Source organism: Oryzias latipes, chromosome 9 (genome assembly GCF_002234675.1).
Source record: "Oryzias latipes chromosome 9, ASM223467v1".
Classification (NCBI taxonomy): Eukaryota; Metazoa; Chordata; class Actinopteri; order Beloniformes; family Adrianichthyidae; genus Oryzias; species Oryzias latipes.
The window spans coordinates 29,136,058-29,156,522 of NC_019867.2; the positions used below are offsets into that span (position 1 = coordinate 29,136,058).

The 20,465-nt window shown below is 45.0% G+C and overlaps 1 protein-coding gene across 1 annotated transcript; it reads left to right on the plus strand.

Annotated features, from left to right (window-relative positions):
- The first annotated feature begins 801 nt into the window (after window positions 1–801).
- On the plus strand, window positions 802–20,039 carry LOC101162764 (protein HIRA). Its single transcript, XM_023958805.1, has 25 exons — window positions 802–838; window positions 4,345–4,407; window positions 4,498–4,608; window positions 6,786–6,876; window positions 6,949–7,043; window positions 7,119–7,214; window positions 7,483–7,643; window positions 7,727–7,894; window positions 7,976–8,089; window positions 8,172–8,242; window positions 8,326–8,431; window positions 8,780–8,995; window positions 9,135–9,220; window positions 10,015–10,209; window positions 10,292–10,435; window positions 10,510–10,723; window positions 10,801–10,929; window positions 12,128–12,276; window positions 13,211–13,372; window positions 13,445–13,503; window positions 17,378–17,483; window positions 17,600–17,722; window positions 17,794–17,957; window positions 18,175–18,263; window positions 19,546–20,039. Exons 1-25 carry the CDS (start codon window positions 802–804, stop codon window positions 19,660–19,662), a joined length of 3,066 nt encoding a protein of 1,021 aa, XP_023814573.1. The 3' UTR covers window positions 19,663–20,039.
- The last annotated feature ends 426 nt before the right edge of the window (window positions 20,040–20,465 follow it).

Genomic DNA, 20,465 nt, shown 5'->3' on the forward strand with positions numbered 1-20,465 from the left:
TAATTTAATTTATATTTAATACATTAATTAAATAATCTTTCAGCTGATTCAAAATAATTCAACAATTGCATAACGATTAAAATAAAAACAAAGAAGAGAATGACAGAAAAAACACTGTGACCTCACGCGCGCACAAACAACATATACAGATATGCAATTGTTAATTTATTTTAAATTAAACAAAAAATCCTGAATGATTCCAATTGTTTGACTGAAATATTACTACGCTGACGAAGAAAAATCACTTGTAAAAATGGTAAGAATGAAAGATAAAGAAAGAAAATAGCAGACTTTTCTTTCAGGACTTTTGAATCTGGACACCCAATGGTTTCTTTTCAAAATAAAAGCATTTTAATTGTATTATTATTATTATCGTACTTAGGTGAGGGGTTTGATCGACGGTTTTATAATCACTACTACTGCAATGTAATAATTAAAAACCGGTTGATAAGACATGATTGGAGAGTGGCTGTTTATGCGTTGGTTTTTATGAATTATTTTTTAAAATCCAAAAGCCACCGCACATCCGCTTCCGGTCCGCGGTCAAAGTAACGGAAACTGGCTCGTTAACCGCCTGGTGTTACCCCGTTTGTCGTCCGGGCCACTGAGTGCTGCTGCCAGCCGCTTATCCTCAGGAAGATGCCCGCCGCAGGGATGGAGTTCGGTTACAATAAAAGCAAAGTACCGGACGGAGTTTGAGACAAAGAAGGGACGCTCGGCGATAGTTCTCGGAGTGAACTGATCGCCGGGGAGGGTGGGGGGCTTTTTAGTGCGGACAAGAAGCTGCAACTCGGGGCAAAGATGAAGCTGCTGAAGCCGAGCTGGGTGAGCCACAACGGTAAGCTTGTGCAGGAATCTGTTGGACCAAGTTGGGCTTTTGTTGTCGGAAGGGGGCGACCTGTTAGGGAGGTGTGATGGTGGGCGACACTATTTGGTGTAGTTCGTGACGGTAAAAAGTCTCTCTGAAAGCAGCTTTGGTTGAAAACCGGGACCGTCGTGCTAGTCGGTCTTTGGAACATCCATCGCTCGGGCTCCAAGTGTTTTGAAATTCGCTAACGCTGTTAGCTCGTTAGCCCCCCTCGGCTAGCTCGGATGCCCAGACGGTGGCTAACTCACTTGGCAAACGAGCCGTGGCGAAGTTCTTTAGCCCCGCGTGACAATTCCCTTCGGATGTGTGGTCGGGTTTTCCACGGGAAGGGGAACGTGGCTCTTTAGCCTGACTGTGGAAAGTTCGACTTCGAGGAATCGGCCTGAGCCGAGGTGATGGTGGTGCATCTACTGTCATACAAACTTACGAGGCCTCCAATAAAAACACCAAACCAGGAGCAAAGCGACGCTTCAGGAATGAAAAGATGCAAATCGTGAGGTTTTAAACCCGCAACCATCTGTTGTTCACGCGATATTTGATTATGTTCTTTAAGTTAAGATAGTCTTAAATCCTAAATTTTAAAATGCAAACCAGACCAGTGACCTGGGAAGTTCTAGAAATCCAACAAAGATCCTTCTTAAACTTGACTTTGTGTGGCTAGAATTAGTGATAATTCACCTCTGATATTATTAAGATTTTTGTCTAATTATGCATCCTCTTTATATTCAGGAAAAGACAGATGCCGGTTGTTCGAAATACTAAAAAATGCAAAAAAACACCAAATACCGATATCTTAGGAGAGACCTGGGAAAACCGACAGTATTTTCTGCCAGTTTAAAGATTTGATCATCTATTTTTAAATTGTTCCCAGTTGTCTTTTAGTCCTGGCAGTTTGTAGCCAAAGAGAAAAAAAAACGTTGTGTTCTAAGACATAGTTTCTGCAGAGCGGCAGGAGTTCATCAGAAATTCACCTCTGAGTTGTGGAGGAACGTTGGCGCGAAGCAACCCCGCCCCCCTTCCAGTCCCCCGCAGTGAGAGCTCTCTGTTTACAGGCTCTCCTGCTAGCTTACAGCCCCCTCACTCCTCCAACCTAAAACGCAACAAAAAGAGCCATCCAGCTCAGACGAAGGAGGACATGGATGTAGTCGTCTACAAGCATCAGAATGGAGCAGAGGGGGGAGCTTGTGGCTTGCCGTCGTAGCTCCTACATCACAGCTACAAGCTTTTTCTGACTGCAATTCTTTTGCCTGCTCCTGTTTCACAATGATTTGAATAAATCTATACTCAAAAATGCCATTTTCAGATTAATTTATGTCCCCCATTGTCAGAAAAATACCACAAGAACACGTTACAAATACCAAAAGCACAATTTTCATCGGAGAGGGTCTTTAAATATATACTGGGGTCAGCAGATTCATTTTATGTTACCCATACTGCAGAAAATGCCGTGCTCAGGCCAGAGGGAAAAATAAAACTTCAAGCTCTGTAATATTCCTTCCTTTGAGGTGATTCTATTGGCTGAGACGGTGGCGTCCACACGTGCACTGATCTGTATTGATGGAGATCATCCTCAGCAGGCTGACTGGTGGGAGCATGCTATAAATACAAGGGTAACTGGAGCCAGAGATCCACTGGAGGGTCTTGTCCCACAGTTTCTATTCACTCCAATGCAAAAGGGTCCAAATGTAACAAACTTAGATTCTGGTTGAAACTAGGGCTGGGAATCACTGTGTACCATACGATGCGATACATTGCTCACAATAACGATACCATCATGATATGGCAATAATGTGATAATCGATATATATCGTCTCTAACAACTCACGATATGTCAATCTTTAAGAAATAAGAATATGAACTTTTGGAAAATATTTCCCCATTTATTTTTAGTTTTTAAACACAATGATAATAAACAACTTGTGTCCTATTTAGTGTAATGAATAACAGACTTTTGTGTAACATTGCTGAAATCAGTAAAACTCTGTCTTTGACAAAATATGACAATTTTCATTTGGAAATATCAGTAAAATTTGGTTTAAACAATAGTAAACATGAACAGCAGCCATTATTTGGTACAAAATTGCTGTAAAAGGATAAAAAATGAATAAGTCAAGTAGCTGTCAGGTACATTGGTATTAACTTTTGAACAAAGCCATTGCATTATTTAAAATAGCTGTAAATCAGATATTAATTCTGTGAACAAATTATAGTGTCTTTGTTAAAAATAAATGACACCATTTAGTGCATTTTCTCCCCCTCTGTATTTAGATTTACTCTCCTGACATCTGTACCGCGAACAAACCTGGTTATTTTGGGTGAACGTTGAAGATGTGCATAAATAAGGATGTGGTCTTTTCATTGATGGGTGAGATGAGGTCAAAACCTTGTCCTCAGAACGGCTTCTGGGTTTGGGCGCAGCACTGGACTGGTTGTAGGATTCCTGTTATGGTTTCCGTTTTAGAGGCTTAGTCATGAGGTGGTCGTCGGGCAGAGGTCGAGCGGTCAACATCTGACCACACACATGTGTGGAGGTGTCAACGTTAAGGGACTGTGCAGTGCTTTGAGCCTCAAAGAAGGTAGAATAGCCATTTAAAAGTAGCAGACAATTGCCACTATTAAAAAGGCATTTTGACTTATTTTCAGTTGTTCCTAATAATCTGTATCACCATATTCTTGTTCATGGATCACCATAGGCCTGTTCGTGTGGGGAAATGCTTGGAACTGCACAGAAACAAAAGTTTTTGTGAAGACAATATTGAGGGAGGAGCAGAGCAGAAACATCTCTATGGGCTGAAGAGGGTAATGATGACTATCATCCAGTGGAGGAAAAGGATATATGAAGGGGCTCCGAGCTATAAATGTATGGGAGACTTGTTTAAACGTATTCAGTAGATGAAGAAGATGAGCCTGCTTTAGTTGAATCCTCTGGACTCGGTCTCTCTTCCTGAAGCCGGTTCTGGATTTTCTTCACTCGTGCTCTCTTCAGGTTTCAGGGAAATCCATCAGACCCGGCCTGTTTTTGGAAAATGTATTTTAAGAGGTCATATCAAAGAAATGGATGTTTGTGTAAGTTAGACAGTTTTTTTTAACAGAACTGTCTTCAGAAATGAAGGCCATGACTCTGTAGATAAAAAACGACGGGTTATGAGACCAGTTTAAAAGGTGTAGATCATCTGACCTTAAAGAGATTTTGACAAAAGGGCTTAAAATTCTCCCTGAAAGCACGCGTGGCGTCACCGTAAGGAAAAACACGGCTGCGGATTTCCCCACGCTATGACTTCTCTGTGGAAAAGCACTGCAGAGCTGGGAATTTTCCCCTAGAATTCAGGTCACAGAGGAGTTTCTAAGAAGAGACGTGTCCCGACAGATGCTGTTTCCTCGAGCTGCACGTGTGGGACATGATCATGTGACCTACCTGTTACTCCAGGATCTCTGGACGTTCAAGGATCATCCACCTGTTGCTTCTGTCTCCACAGGCAAACCCATATTCTCTGTTGACATCCATCCAGATGGAACCAAATTTGCAACAGGGGGTCAAGGTATGCCATGAAGACGAACACGGGCTGGGTCCGTTGCAGATGTGAGAAATGAATAAAAAAAAAAAACAAAAAAAAAACTTCTGTTTACAGGGGAGGACTCTGGGAAGGTGATGATTTGGAACATGGCTCCGGTCCTCCGAGAAGAGGACGAGAAGAATGACAACATCCCCAAAATGCTCTGCCAGATGGACAATCACCTAGGTAACCGGTCACGTCTGACCAGCCTCCTGCCAAAAGAAGCTTCTGCTCATCAGATTAATGTTTCATTTTTAATGAAGGCTTCAGTCAGAAGATGCCAACAGAAAAATCAGTAAAGTTCAACATTTTCATCCATCCATCCATCCATCCATCCATCCATCCATCCATCCATCCATCCATCCATCCATCCATTCATTCCATTATTCATCCATCCTTCCATCCATCCATCCATCCATCCATCCATTCATTCCATTATTCATCCATCCTTCCATCCATTTATCCATCCTTCCATCCATTTATCCATCCATCCATCCATTCATTCCATTATTCATCCATCCTTCCATCCATTTATCCATCCATCCATTCATCCTTCCATCCATTTATCCATTCATTCATTCATTCATCCTTCCATCCATTCATTCATTCATTCCATTATTCATCCATCCATCCTTCCATCCATCCATCCATTCATTCATCCATCCATCCATTCATTCTTTCATTCCATTATTCATCCATCCATCTATTCATTCATTCCATTATTCATCCATCCATCTATTCATTCATTCCATTATTCATCCATCCATCTATTCATTTATTCCATTATTCATCCATCCATCTATTCATTCATTCCATTATTCATCCATCCATCTATTCATTCATTCCATTATTCATCCATCCATCTATTCATTCATTCCAATATTCATTCATTCCATTATTCATCCATCCATCCATCCATCCATCCATTCATTCATTCCATTATTCATCCATCCTTCCATCCATCCATTCATTCATCCATCCATCCATTCATTCATTCATTCATTCCATTATTCATTCATTCCATTATTCATCCATCCATCCATCCATCCATTCATCCATCCATCCATTCATTCTTTCATTCCATTATTCATCCATCCATCTATTCATTCATTCCATTATTCATCCATCCATCTATTCATTCATTCCATTATTCATCCATCCATCTATTCATTCATTCCAATATTCATTCATTCCATTATTCATCCATCCATTCATCCATTCATTCATTCATTCCAATATTCATTCATTCCATTATTCATTCATTCCATTATTCAACCATCCATCCTTCCATCCATCCATTCATTCATCCATTCATTCTTTCATTCCATTATTCATCCATCCATCTATTCATTCATTCCAATATTCATTCATTCCATTATTCAACCATCCATCCATCCATCTATCTTCTAAACCCGTTTTTGTCCCTTTCGAAGTCACGTGGCTGCCGGAGTCTATCCCAGCCACTCTGTTCAACAAAATGTTAAAGGAAAAACAAAAATATTATTAATATTATTTATAAATTTACTGTTGCTTCACTGTTGTCACTTGAATAGAATGTTGGGATGTCATTTCCGGATATTATTCCACTTTTCCAATCCAGTTCTCTCATTTTCATTCAAACCAGGTTTAGCTTGATTTTAATTTTATTTTTATGTTTTTACTCAGTGATTTAAAGTGATAAAAAGGGACACTAGTATTAACAAAACTATGAATTATTGCATAAAAATCTATACATATATTGGAAAAGATATTTAACATTGAATTTTCGACCATGTTTGTGTTCCGATCGGACTAGCGACCCGTTTTTCAGAGCCTCACTTTTGGTGCTTGAATGTTTTCGCCTCCATCAGAGTCTTCGGACTCGTGTGCAATCGAACGATTTGTTTCCAAGACTCTTCCGTATGTAGAAGAGTAGGCCTGCACAATATACCGCAAATTTATCGTTATCGCAATATCAAGCTGTGCAATATGCATATCGCAAAAGACAGCAAATTTGCAATAAATGGTTACCTTAGATGTGGCCAAACAATCTTATGGCAGCTTGAAGTGTTTAATGGATTGAAAGAATCCCTTTCTGCATTTGACCAATCAGATGGACCCCTTCACGTTGTTAACTAATCGGATGGCGCCCTATTATGTTGTATGTTCGCCTCTTATGTCAACAAGGGTCATTTGTAGTATAATTTTTAAGCTGTTGTAATGGAATTGGAATAATAATTTTGGTTGTTTTGCCAATTGTTTATATACCGCAAATTATATCGTTATCGCAATATTAATCACTGATATCGCATATCGCGAGTTTTCTTCATATCGTGCAGCCCTATAGAAGAGCATAAATCACCCGGCTGCTTTTGTCCCTGCAGCCTGCGTGAACTGTGTGCGCTGGTCCAATAACGGGCTCTACCTGGCCTCTGGAGGCGACGACAAGCTGGTCATGGTGTGGAAGAGAGCTGCGTACGTACACCGGCATGTCTGAACTCTGCAGGACGGAGGGTTCTGTGGCTTAACGGCACGCTTTGTCCACAGACTGATCGGTCCCAGCACGGTGTTCGGCTCGAGCACCAAGCTGGCCAACGTGGAGCAGTGGAGGTGCGTCACTATTCTGAGGAACCACACTGGAGGTATGGGAGTCTAACGTTTCCAGGACCTTCTGTGCTTTCTGTGACTCAGACCGGGTTCTGCTGCCCTCTCTGCAGATGTGATGGACGTGGCGTGGTCTCCTCATGACGTGTGGCTGGCCTCCTGCAGCGTGGACAACACCATCGTCATCTGGAATGCACGCAAATTTCCAGGTGGGAAAACCGGAGCTGATTTTTGGAGGAAAAGTGGTTTTTGTCTTCGTTTCTTGGACTCTTCCTGTCAGACAAAGGAGGCAGAAGTTGGTTGATCTTCACCTTTGCATGTTGACACGGAGACCATGTGCCGGGTCACATGACCTCTGGGATGCAGTTGTAGTAACCATATAATTTGAGGAATAACCGTAGATACTAAATAGAAATCCAACAGAAAATCTGTTCAGGTTTGGGTAGTTTATTCTCCTGATTCGCCGGTTCCCCTCAGAGATGGTCACTTGCCTGCGAGGTCACACTGGTTTGGTCAAAGGTCTGACCTGGGATCCGGTTGGGAAGTACATTGCCTCCCAGGCGGACGACCACAGCCTGAAGGTGTGGAGGACCGTGGACTGGCAGATGGACGCCAACATCACCAAACCCTTCACAGAGGTACAGGGTCTGCAGACACGGCTGCAGGTGGGATGTCTGAGCAGCGCATTGATGGCTGGCGTTGGTGATTGTCTGTGCTCCAGTGTGGCGGGACGACCCACGTCCTGCGCCTGTCCTGGTCTCCGGACGGCCAGTACCTGGTCTCGGCTCACGCCATGAACAATTCAGGTCCCACGGCTCAGATTGTGGAGAGAGACGGCTGGAAGACGAACATGGACTTCGTGGGCCATCGTAAAGCTGTGACTGTGGTGGTGAGATGCTCGGCCTGCAGATGTTCTTTTTTTGGGGGAGGGGGCGAGCTGTGTGCTGACCGATCCAATTTGTGTCTGCAGAAGTTCAACCCAAAGATCTTTAAGAAGAAACAGAAGAACGGCAGTTCTCCAAAGCCCAGCGCCCCGTACTGCTGCTGTGCTGTTGGCAGCAAAGACCGCTCGCTGTCCGTCTGGGTCGGTTTGGTTCCGTTTTTTTCCCCTTGTGCAGGATCCTGAGGACCCGGCTTGTTTCTAACCAGTTTTTGATTTTTACCAGCTCACCTCGCTGAAGCGCCCCCTGGTGGTCATCCATGACCTCTTTGACAAATCCATCATGGACATCTCATGGTGAGGGATGCGTCCACGACCTTCAGGGTTTTGTAGCTGCAGCCTGGTTGTGGTTTGTGTTCGTGACGATATGTGTGCGTCAGGACGTTGACGGGCTTGGGCATGCTGGTGTGTTCCATGGACGGCACCGTGGCCTATCTGGACTTTTCTCTGGATGAACTTGGGGACCCCCTGAATGAGGAGGAGAAGGTGAGGTTCTGCTCCTCCATTTCAACTTTACCGACTAACCTTAGGATGTTCAAGGCAGTCTGACCCGCGAGCTGGTATCATACTCGGCATTAACCTGAAGATTTCGTTCTTCTCCCCGTTGGCGAGCAATCATTCTGCGTTTTAAGCCCCCAATCCAGCCCTCGATGCTGTCTAGTAAGGAGGCATTGGGCCCATTTCAATGTTTGACCCAACTGGATTTGAACCCACAGTCTCTCCTAATTTCAGGGCTGACACTCTAACATTAGGCAACTGAACTCGCTAGAGGGGCTTCTGTCTTTGCTTTCCTTAAAAGTCCATGTCCTTACCGGCTCCGGTTCTGTCTCCCAGAACACCATCCACCAGAACATTTATGGCAAGAGTCTGGCTATAACCAACATGGAGGCGCAGCTCTCCACCACCATCATTGAGAACCCAGAGATGCTCAAGTACCAGCAGGAGCGGCAGACCACCACCCAGGCCAGCATGGCTGCAGCCGGACCCGAGTCCTCGGCTCCCAAAGTCAACAGCGTGATGAACGGAGAGTCTCTGGAGGACATCAGGAAGGTGCTCATCCCAGATGTCCTGCTCAGGAACATTTTTACTGGTTTATTTTAAGACTAAACGATAAATGAGGAGTTCGGCAATCGGCCAAGTTTCATTTATTCATGTAAGTATATTTCATGGATGTGTGTTTGTTCGGCAGAACCTCCTGAAGAAGCAGGTGGAGACGAGAACAGCAGACGGAAGGAGGCGCATCACGCCGCTCTGCATCGCTCAGCTGGACACCGGGTGAGAAACAGGAAGTTGGCCATTTTTTTTAAATCCAACATCCAAGTTCACGTTTACCCCTGTGAGCCTGTATGAGCGAGCGTGGAACAGAGCTGAATGGAAGTTCAGCTGGAAACAAAAGGATTTCTTTGCACACATCCAGAAGTTGACATCTTAACCTGAACACCAACAGATTAGACATGCCTCATTTTATAATTCCATTCAATAAATCAGAAAGAAAACGGCCCCAATTTATTGGAATTTTATGGTCAGTTTTTTTTATTTGCTTTTTTTTTTTAAACGGTGATAAAGAGAAACCTTTGAGTTCTTGAAACTGGCTAAACCTTTTAGCCTCTCAAGCAGTGATGTTCCTGTCAGAGCTGCAGCTTTTCCTACGTGTTTCTGGTAGAGACTGTCCTGAAAATAAAAAAGAATGGCAGTTTGCATTTTTCCTCACTGTCAGAAAAGGCTGTGGAGGTAAAGGCAGGAACATCTTCATTGTAAAAGTTAGATGGGTCGATAAAGGTTTGCTGCTCCTTTCAGAGACATGGCGGTTGTAGCGGTGGGGTGTGTGTGGTGTGATCACACCCATCAGCCTGAACTAGACGTATTCACAGTAGCGCGTGTGTCCCTGTGTCCGGGACTTCATACACTTCCAGATTCAGACTTTGAGGAGACCTGTCTGACGTGTTGACCTGTCTGAGACGCTCACAGCCTCGGCGTTTGCTTCTATGTCTGTTTTCTTCTGAACTTTGCTCTGCCAAACGTTTGTTTTGTTTTTTTCAGTCAAAGTGAGCGCTCCTGTTTCTCTGCAGGGATTTTTCTCCCGCTCTCTTCAACAGCGTTCCCATCCTTCCCTCCGGCTCCTCCATCTCGAACCAGCTCGCTCCTCAGCTCAACTCAGACTCCAGCCCAGGACAGATGCCCTCAGGGCTCAGGCCCGGCCAAGACCCCGTGCTCACCTCTCCCCCCAACAGCGCCACCAGAGGCCTGGAGGACCATAAAGATAGGTGTGTGGGTTGTCCTCTTCGCCTTCCTCTCATCTTTGCTCCTTCACGCCTTCACCTCCTTCTTCTTCTTCTCTGGTTTTAGTATGAAGGCCACTCTGCTGCTCACCTCTGCCTCCAAGATCGAGCCCATGAAAGCCTTGGACTCCAGGTTCACGGAGAGGTCAAAGGCCACGCCTGGGGTCACAGCTGCCATCGCCTCCACGGCCGGACTTGCTCCTCTGGACAGGTTAGGAAACTCCTGTACTCAAGAGTCGGATGTGATGCCAGTGACCCAACAATTCTCGTCTGCTTGCATCCCAGGCCAAAAGAAACCCCCGCCGCCCTGAAGGAACCCAAAAGCAAAGAGGAAACTAGCAGTGACAGCGAGGACAGGACGCCCGCCATCAACAAGAACCTGGCGCTGGCCAAGAGGAAACCGGAACTCCTGACGGACGGAGGAGAGGTGGTGGAGAAGAAGAAGAAGGGGCGACCCAGGAAAGACAAGATGCCCTCCCTCCCTCAGCCCTTTACGCAGGTAAGGACGGGCCGAGCCGCCGGGTCTCGACGGAGCGTCGGAGCTTCTGAAGACTCGTTTGTCCCGTCTCCTCTCAGATCACCCCTCCAGCTGAGCGAGAGCCCAGCAGGGCGCCGGCCACACCAGCCCCTACTGCTGCTGCTGCCGCCGCCGCCACCATTCTCAGGCTGCCAACGCCAAGCATGAAGAAGTCTTTCAGCCTGCAGGTACGTCACAGACGGTCTGTCAGAACAGTGGGAAACGACCTTCACCCTTTCACACTGGAGGTGGCGCCAGCAGACAGGAAATGACCTGCTCTTCAAACCGCCGCAACTGTTCTTCTGCTCCATGCTTTTGTTACATTCAGAATCCGTTGGAACTATGTGACAGAGTTTTATTAATTCAAAAATAGTCAAGTCCGCAGCCACAGGATGAATTTGAGGTGAAAAATGGTCAACTATGAAATTCTCTTTGGCTCCCTCTGGTTGAAGGAAGCAGTACTGCAGGTGGGCAGGTGTTCTTCGTTCTTACTGCGCCTTTGAGTGACGATTTCACCACCACCACACACTCAAAGACTCTCCAAAACCTGCACACTCCTAGAACCCCATGAAAGTTCATGTGGGGCTCAGTGAATGACGCCCACTCAAAAATGATGACGTCACAATGGGCAAAACCGTCAAAAGAATGGCGCCAAAGCATCTTATGGGGCTCAAAAAATACTGCCTAATCCACTGATGACACCAAAACACACATGTTGGAGATATCCTAAGGAAATAATTATGGGATGGTCACTGATCCTAGGGCTTGCCGGCCGTTTTTTGGCAATTTTAGCAATTTTCAAATTTTCTCACAATATGGGAGAAGAAACTTTTGTTCGAGGAATCCTCACAAACTTTCACACATGTTGCCAGGTGCAATAAACAAACACCACTCAAGTTTTTTTTAAATTTGACCTAAGGAAGAGGTTTCTATCTTAGATTTTTTCAAACAAAAATCCTCTTTAGTATCAGCTACATATTTAAACTCTAGATTTCTATTTATCACCTCCTTGAGTGTCCTTGGAAAGCTACTTTACTGCTTTTGAACAGCGTTTGTACCGAGCTGTTGGCTCTAGCTGAAAGAAATGATACCACTAATATAAACATATAACAAAAAAAGAAAGCATCAGTGTCCAAGGAAACTCAAAAGTTTCCTTTTGCAGATTCTTTTAAACGTTTCATGCACCTGTTCGTCGCCCCCCAGGTGACCAAAAAGTCAAACGGTTGCTATGGGGCTAAAATGGCCAAAAGGCTTAAATTTAACAGTAACACAAACAAATAAGAGTTTGTTTTTTTTTCTATGCGCTTGAGGATAGAGATCTACTCTAAAGCTCAGATCACTGATGAGAGCTTTGTGTCTGAAACCTTGATTGTTTGTGTTGTGCAGGTCAGCATGGAGCCGTCAGTCTTCCTGGAGGTGGAGAACGAGCTGACCGTGGTTGCGGGTTCAAAGCTCAGCCAGCTGCGATGCACCAGAGACGGGCGGGACTGGAGCACGCTGCTGCCCAGCTCTGTGATGGCTGCTGCAGGGAGCAGGTAGGGGGCGCTGATGAGACCTCGGCGTCTGGTAGGGACGGCGACTCTACCAAACCAGTACTTTTTAAATGCTTTTAGTGTCTTAGCTGGGCTCCAACCAATGTTTCACAAAATGTAAAAAAACTTGCCAATTTTCCCCAAAACCTTTACTTTTGCCGTGGCGGCCTCACAGAGGGACGAAGGGCACTTGTATGCCTAAGATGCTTTATTTCATTCTTTCTAAATCTGTACTGCAGCGCAGCTTGTCCGTTTTCGCTTGCGCTGAAGTAAACCTGTAGGTCAGCGCTCATCGCCACGACAACGGTCTGTTCTTTAGAACAGTGCACACGTCGTTCTCATCCATCAGGTTGAATGAATCTGGATCTGTAGCTGTGAGGTGCAGCAGAACTCTTGCTTGCTTTACGTTTGGTATTTTGAATTGAATGAAACTCCACCTCTTCACCGCCTCGCCTGTTCTTTTATGCCCGCCCCTTTTGGGCCCACCCACAATCGCCAGACAGGTCAAATGATTGGCTAGAATTTTACAGCAGAACTGAATAGAATACAACTGATTGACGTGTCTGAAATGAATCACCAGAATCAGCTTTTTATGTTATCAGTTGTCCTGTATACATTGGCAGCGGTACCAACTTGGCATTGAGTTTTGGAACCCATCTCCACGTATCCTGGTCACAGAGCGGGTGGTCGTTGTTGGGTTTAATGTCACAGGTCCAAATTCTCTACCCATCAAAAAAAGCAGTGAGCTAAAGTTGGAAGCAGATTTTTCCTCAGGAGCTTCTGCAGCTGCTTGGCTTTGACTCTGGAGACGTGTCTACGTCCTGCAGACCTTCTGCCGCCTAAAACCAGCAGAGCTGCTGTGATCAAGACGATGCCCTTTGACCCGCAGTCACCCTTTAACCATGACAGAGTCAATAAACTCCGCCCTCTTTCACAGTGACGTTCTGGCCGTCGTCTGCGTGGACAGAATGCTGTCCGTGTTTTCGGCCTGTGGGCGGCGGCTCCTCCCCTCCATCCAGCTGGCCACGCCTGTGTCTGCGCTGCACTGCTCCGCCCACTTTGTCATGGTTCTGACGGCGGGGGCGACGCTGTCTGTGTGGTGAGGAAGCCAGACTGCTCCCGGGGGTCCTGGGTGTGAGGACGTGCTCATGAAGGTGTTGTGTGTCTGCAGGGATGTCCACAAACACAAAGCTGTGGTGAAGAACGAGTCTCTGCAGAGCATTTTATCAGGTGAGTCACATCAGGGTTAGGCCTGCACAATATATCGCAAATTTATCGTTATCGCAATATCCAGCTCTGCAATATCCATGTCGCAAAAGCCGTAAACCTTAACCCTTGTGCTATCCATGGGACTTTAACGTTGGGAGTTGGGTCATCTAGACCAGCGTTTTTCAACTAGGGTGCCGTGGGAAATGACCCATTAACTGATCTAAAAACATTTTCCATCTCCAGGATATCACCTCTGTGTTCATCCATACAAGACCCTGATAAAACACAGGGGTTGACATAACCCAGAAATTTGCACTGGCCCACAGGGCCAGTAGTTTTTGAAAGTTACTGGCCCGACACCGCGCACAGCGAGACCCGCCGCTCCGCAGGTGCTTGCAACTTTAGGGGGGTCCGGGGGCATGCCCCCCCGGAAAATTTTAATATGGTGCAATTTGGTGCATTCTGGTGACATCTAGCACTTATTTATACACTTTTCAATGACTAAAAATAGAGCATATCCAACTTAAATCTGCTCTAGTCTGTTTCAGATGTTTTGAAGAGAGCGCTGCAGTGTAGTAGGTAACACTAGTTAAGATGTTTTCATGCTGCTTCTAATCACTGCTATTTCACATTTGTTCCTAATCAATAGTTAAGAAGTTTTATTGACTTTTTTGCCCTGACTGCCTTAAGGTTCTGCTTTTTGTTACTGTTGCAAAGTTACATTTACTTTTTAGTTACTTTAGTTACCTAATTAAATTAAATAATTGAAAAATTAAATACAATTAAATTACTGAGATCATTCAGCTAACTAGAAATACTTACTGCTTACAGTGTTGTAAAGAAAAACAAAATTAAGTAGTTTGACCTTATACTCCATTTGAGTCTGAGATTCAGGTATTTTGAGTTGCCTTTGATTCTTTGACATTCAGCTTAAAGCTTAGTGCATACAGTTTCATCTTCAATGCATTCATTAAATATCTTGCTGTCCATAGCACTAATTCCACCCGTCACTCCATCTAACATATTCCTATCTATTCCTGCCATGTCTTCCACATCTCTGACATGCTTCAGTCTCTCTTCAGTGACGGTGTTGGATTTATGATCATCGCGGTGAAAAACCACCAGGGGGCGCTGATATGTGTGTCAGTTTAAATATATCTGCCTAAAATGTAATAATAACCCACTGGCTTGTTCCTTCGTTGTTGCTGTTTAACATTTAGTATTGAATTGTTACATTCAATAAAGTTTGAAAAAAAAATTGAGTGAGCGCGTGCCGCGTGGTGCTCGGCAGTGACAGCCGCGGTGCAGGCGGGAGAGGAGGAGAAGAGTGATAAAAGGTTTCCCATAGAAACCCTTGAAGTCTGAACACAGGACTAGCAGAAAAAGTGAATTATAAAGACGAGGTAAATCTACACGTTTTCGCAAAATATACTTTATTGTAAAAGGTGAAAAATATATTAATTGTTAGATATTTTAGTGGCCCGAATAAAGTCTTGTGGTCCGTACTGCTCGAAAAACAGGACCGGGCCAGCGGACAAATGGCTATGTTGAGCCCTGAAACACTGAGTAGTTGGGAATATGAAAGATCGTAAAAGAGTTTTTTATTTGTGTTTATTTGATTCGTTTTGATAAGACTGACGGTACCGCGATTTAGCTGCAACTAAAGGCGTTTTCTGAAAAGTCCCGCCCCTTTAACTGTCTCCACCAATCATTCTTGGAGGCTTAATCACACGTCATCAGTCTGACCAATCAGAAGTGGTTAAAGTCTTCACTTCCTTGTTCTGATCTGCTCATAAAGTCTCTCAGTTCCAACAAAAATACCAGCTAAAGCTCGTCTTCAGCCGTGTAGCTTTCCACAGAATCTGGTGTCAGACCGTGGAACAAATGAACAAAACAATGAAGCTCAGAGAAGCAATCTCCGGCCGTTTGCGCACTACATCTCCCATGATGCATTGGGTTAAAATGACAGCTTCTCGGCGCACAATGAGTCTCTCCTCTTAACATCTTGAAACCACAACGAACACACAGTTTTAAAATCTTCTAACTTAACTTTTATTACATCTTTTAGAAGAAAAAAAACAGCTTTTCTGCAACAATTATCACAACAATGCATGTGAGATTGTGGAGGAGCTGTAGATCAATACAGACTGATTTTCTCCTTTTTTTTTTTTTTTTTTTTTACTTTTGGATGCTGGTGTGGCGTGGGATTTTTGTCAAGGGTAAAGTATGCTGTGGCTCAAAAAAGGCTGAAAAACACTGGTGTAGACCCACTAGACAGTGCTCTGAACCTTTTTTCTTCAGTGATTTGTGATCTTCACTGGTGTCCATGGATTACATGAAATCTTTCCACCTTTATCCACCTTTGTCATGGTAGGGAGAACATGTCAATGTAAGGGTGGGGTCATTTAAGATAGCACAAGGGTTAAATGTGCTAAAACAGTCTTGTGGCAGCTTGAGGCCTTTAACGAATCAAATAAATCCCTTTATGCATTTGACCAATCGGATGGACGCCTTCACGTTGTTGACCAATCAGGTGGAGGCCTATTATGTTAGATGTTTGTCCCCTATGTCGACGAGGGTCATATAATTCTTATACTGTTGCAATGAAATGGCAATGATGTTTTTGGTTATTTTGCTATTTGTTTATATACTGCAAATTATATCGTTATCGCAATATTAATCTCTAATATCGCAAGTTTTCCTCATATTGTGCAGCCATAATCCGGGTTCACCTGAGCCCTGGGGTGAACCTGTAGTTTACGAAGGACCCGGTCAGTCAGAGACCAACCGCTAACAGCATCAGCAGACTGCTCTGCTTAGTGTTGTTGTCTGGATGGTGATGATCTGAACTCGCTAACATCGCCGTGACAACGAGCTGCATTCTGAGGAACAGACTTAAAACAGCAACATGTTCTGAGTCTGAACCCAGACTCACTGTGGTTTAAGCCTCACATTCGCGGCTCGATGCTCCTCCACACATGTGTTTATAAACTTGGCCCTCCCACTGCGTGTGGGAGGAGCAACAGTCTAAAGTTATTCGCCTCATCGCTACACTAAAGCATCGACTGTACGACTCATTTACAATCCATGAAAGACACGGAGGATGTTGAGAAATCAGGTTGGTTTATGTCAAAGAGCTGTACAAAAGCATCGGTGATGACGTCTCCATGTCTGGGTTCATGACGTCAGTCAGAGACTCACTGAGCTTCACCGTCTGCAGGAGCTTTCAGCGCTACTTCCCTCTCTGTGAGCCACTCAGAGAGGCTTTGCTGTCCTGCATTAGTCCAAGGAGGGAAAATATACAAGTGAGGAAACAATCAGAAAAACGTTTTACTTTGTCTCCATACAAATAAGAAAACTATCTTAAAGATCAGGAGTAGAACCATCAGATTCTCCTCCGATCTCGTCATCAACTCATCACAGGCCAGATCTGAGTTCTTGATTAGTTGATGCAACACAAATTTTTTGGCAAAGTTCCGATATTTGAACTTTGGAAACATCACGACACCCAAAACGCGCTGCTGCCAGTCCGCCACGCCTGACGCCTAAAACGAGCCGCAGGACCTTTAACGGCGTCCATACTTTGACTTAACGCTGAAGCTGGACGCCTCTGACTCACAGATAACATTCTGTTTGAACTTTTTTACGCTTTAAATTATTTGATCATGTTGCCAAACTCTTGAGTACAACTAAAATTCTCTTTATTCTTTGAAACTTGTCTTTTTGTTTCACAAATGTCAGCTGAAGGAAGCAGGTGAGGAATTCTCAGTGACCTTTGAACCCGCAGCAGCACGGCTCTGGCCGCTTGCTCTATAAAACGTCCGGTTCTGAGCCGTTCATGACCGCGTTTATGATCCGGTTCTGAAGAAAACTGTCCTGGGCTCCGTGTGTTCAGGTGCAGACACCACCGTGTCCCAGTCCCTGCTGACCCCACAGGGAGTGCCGGTCGTCGGCCTGTCCAACGGGAAGTCGTACTGCTTCAGCTGCGCGCTGGAGTCGTGGTGAGGACTCGTGTGTCAGATCCTGCATCCACAACAGCAGATGCGTCATATTTTCTCTGTCAGAGCTGTGCTGTAACCCCCCTTTCTGAGCCTGGTGGACTCTGTGTTTGTGTCAGGACTCTGGTAGCAGATAAAGGAGACTCTCTAGTCCAGTGTGCCGACTTCCGGAGCTGCATGGCTTCCCATGATGCACCTGCGTCCTCGGGGCCGCTGGCTGTCATGCAGGGCCGCAACCTGAGGTAAGTTTAGAGGCGGCAGCACATTCCCCGGGGAAAGGTGATTGTAGAGTGACTCTGTTTGGTGTGGATAGCGCCGGGCGGCTGGCGTCCCGCCTCTCCTCCACCCCCCACCACCTGCAGCAGAGCATGACCATGGCCTTCCTGGAGAACCAGCTGGCGTCCGCTCTGATGCTGCAGTCGGCGCAGGAGTATCGGTACTGGCTGCTCATCTACGCCCGCTTCCTCGTCAATGAAGGTGATCAGAATCTTCTTCTTTTTCGTTGTTTTTTTTCTTGTACAGCGCCACCATGAGGTGACATGCAGCCATAACGCTGAAAAACGTCCAGAAAAAGTCATTAGGACACCAAGGCATGGGCGTTTGTGGTCAAAACCCACAAGTTTCCACCTCTAATTTAAATGAGTGTGCATGTGTTTGTGCGTGTGAGTGTAACAGCGTGTTTGTGTGTGTGCAGGCTCAGAGTTTCGTCTGAGGGAACTCTGCAAGGAGCTGCTCGGCCCCGTCCATAAATCTGCAGCTTCGTCCTGGGAGCCCACCACTCTGGTATGAAAGTACCCCCACCCACCCACCCACACACACACACACGCACACACTGTAGGGGGGGCCCTCTGGGGAGTCGGTGTGGTAGAAAGAAATGACTCTGTTATGAACTGTTTGAGTGGTCACAGTCAGTTAATACTGCAAAAAGGAAACAACTAAACTGTATTTAAGACAAAAGAAATCTTCTATGGAGAGTCGGTGATGTTTTCAGTTTTATTTCTAATCCGATTCTGAAGGAAGTTTTATTTTGAAAAGCTGCTGGATTCCCTCTGCTGCATCCGCCTAATTCCTGACGCATGTCCAGTCTCTGATTCCCAAATCCTAAAACCCCCAAACTAGTAAAGTTAATGGTTAAAGTTAACTTCTTTTGGCCGCAGAGAGCCAGTGAGGAAACAGACTTTGACTTCAAGATAAAAGAATAAAAGGAGTTTTTACTCCAAATATGTTTTTCCCACAAACCGTCCTAATAATGCATAATATTCAGTAAACCTGCTGTGTAATGGGATGTGGATGCTGCTGTTCAAACAGTGGAATCACAGTTACTACATGCAAAAACAGTTTTCACACCTTAGAAGTCAGACTTGATGAGCAAAGTGTCACAGACCCACCCCAATGAGGAAAAAAAGAGTCAGGTTTTTTTTACATGTTCTTGTGGCTAACCGCTAGCTTTAGCATCTTGTAAGGAGAAACACTGAAACGAAACACTGAACGCACCAGGCAGAGGATTTTTGGCAGCAGCAGACTTGAAAAGGGTTTTGCTGCGTCTGGTTTGATGCTCCAAGTTTGAAATCACGACCAAAAAAATCCACATTTCTGACACACAAGACAAGTTGACTGGTAGTTAAAAAAAAACAATCAGCCAAAATATTCTATTATTTAACAAAGAAAAACTATAGCATTTATTTATTTTTTAAAGTTTATACGTTAAATGCAAACAGAGGAAGTCACATCATGAAAATATCAGAAAAAAATAACTTTTTTTTTTGTTCTAAGGAACTACTGGATTGATTTCTAATCCATCTTTGTTCTCTGCTTTTGCCCTTTTTCGCGCCGCCTATAAAATGTTTGATTTTCAATCACAAATGAGTCGTTTCTGTTTTCCTGTTTTTACTCCGAACGGCGGAATCGCAAGAGAGCTGGGAAATAAAATCTGATAACCCAGCAGTCTGTGCTCAGAACGACCTGCACCGGGATCTAACCGATTGAAGCTTCTTGTCTTAGTGTTGTCTCGTTTCGGGTAGTTGGCTAAAGTAGTTCCTGATCCGCCTCCTGTTCCCGTGATCAGGGTCTGCAGAAGAGGGAGCTGCTGCGCGAGGTGCTGCCCGTCATCGGAGAGAACCTGCGCTTCCAGAGGCTCTTCACGGAGTACCAGGACCAGCTGGAGCTGCTGCGCGGGAAATGACACGGTGCCACCGCGGCCACGGGTGCTTTCGTCAAACCGGAGATCCAAAAACGTGAGCCGCCGTTTCAGGTCGGCGCGGTGTCTGTGAGACGCTCTGAGGCACAGCTGGAGGAGGACTTGGGCTATTTTCTTAGGCTTTCCAGATTTAAGTTTTTATTACTTTCTCTTCTGAATGTGACATTTCTCTCCTGCCCCCCCCCATACTGCCCGATCATGTGATCATGAAGAAAAAGGTGGAGGAAGGTTGCAGAATGAGCACGACGGTTCAAAAAGGACAAACGTCGGCCGTACGATGCGAAAGAACCGCAGGACGAGGCGTGCATCATCCTGCAGCACAGACGTCCTATCAGAACCAAAAATAAAGTTTGTTTGGGGCAGCAGGACTTTTTCTGAGGATGTGCAGTGTTTGAGTGTGAAGCAGAAGCTTCAGCTGCTTCTGTCAGTCAAGTTCTCCTCGGATCACGTCAGGAATCCTGAGGCCTCGGAGCTCCCGATCATGAAATCAATGACTGTCTGGCAGAAGTGTTTGAAATCATGTGATTGAGAGCTGGTTACGCTTGTAAATAATCTGAGTCCGAAACCGGAGCAGAACATGAAGAATCCAGGCCGTTTGTCCGCCGCCGGGATGAAACCACTGCTGTGAGTGGAGCAGGTGCTGCCCCCACAGGCTCAGAGTGGAAGTGCAGCTTCCACGCCTCGCCTTTCTTTTCCCTTTGCTTTCCCAAACCATCAATTTAAAACGTTTGTACATTTCTCTTTTTGTTTTCTATAAGAAAAAGGAAAATGAAACCAAGTGAATTATT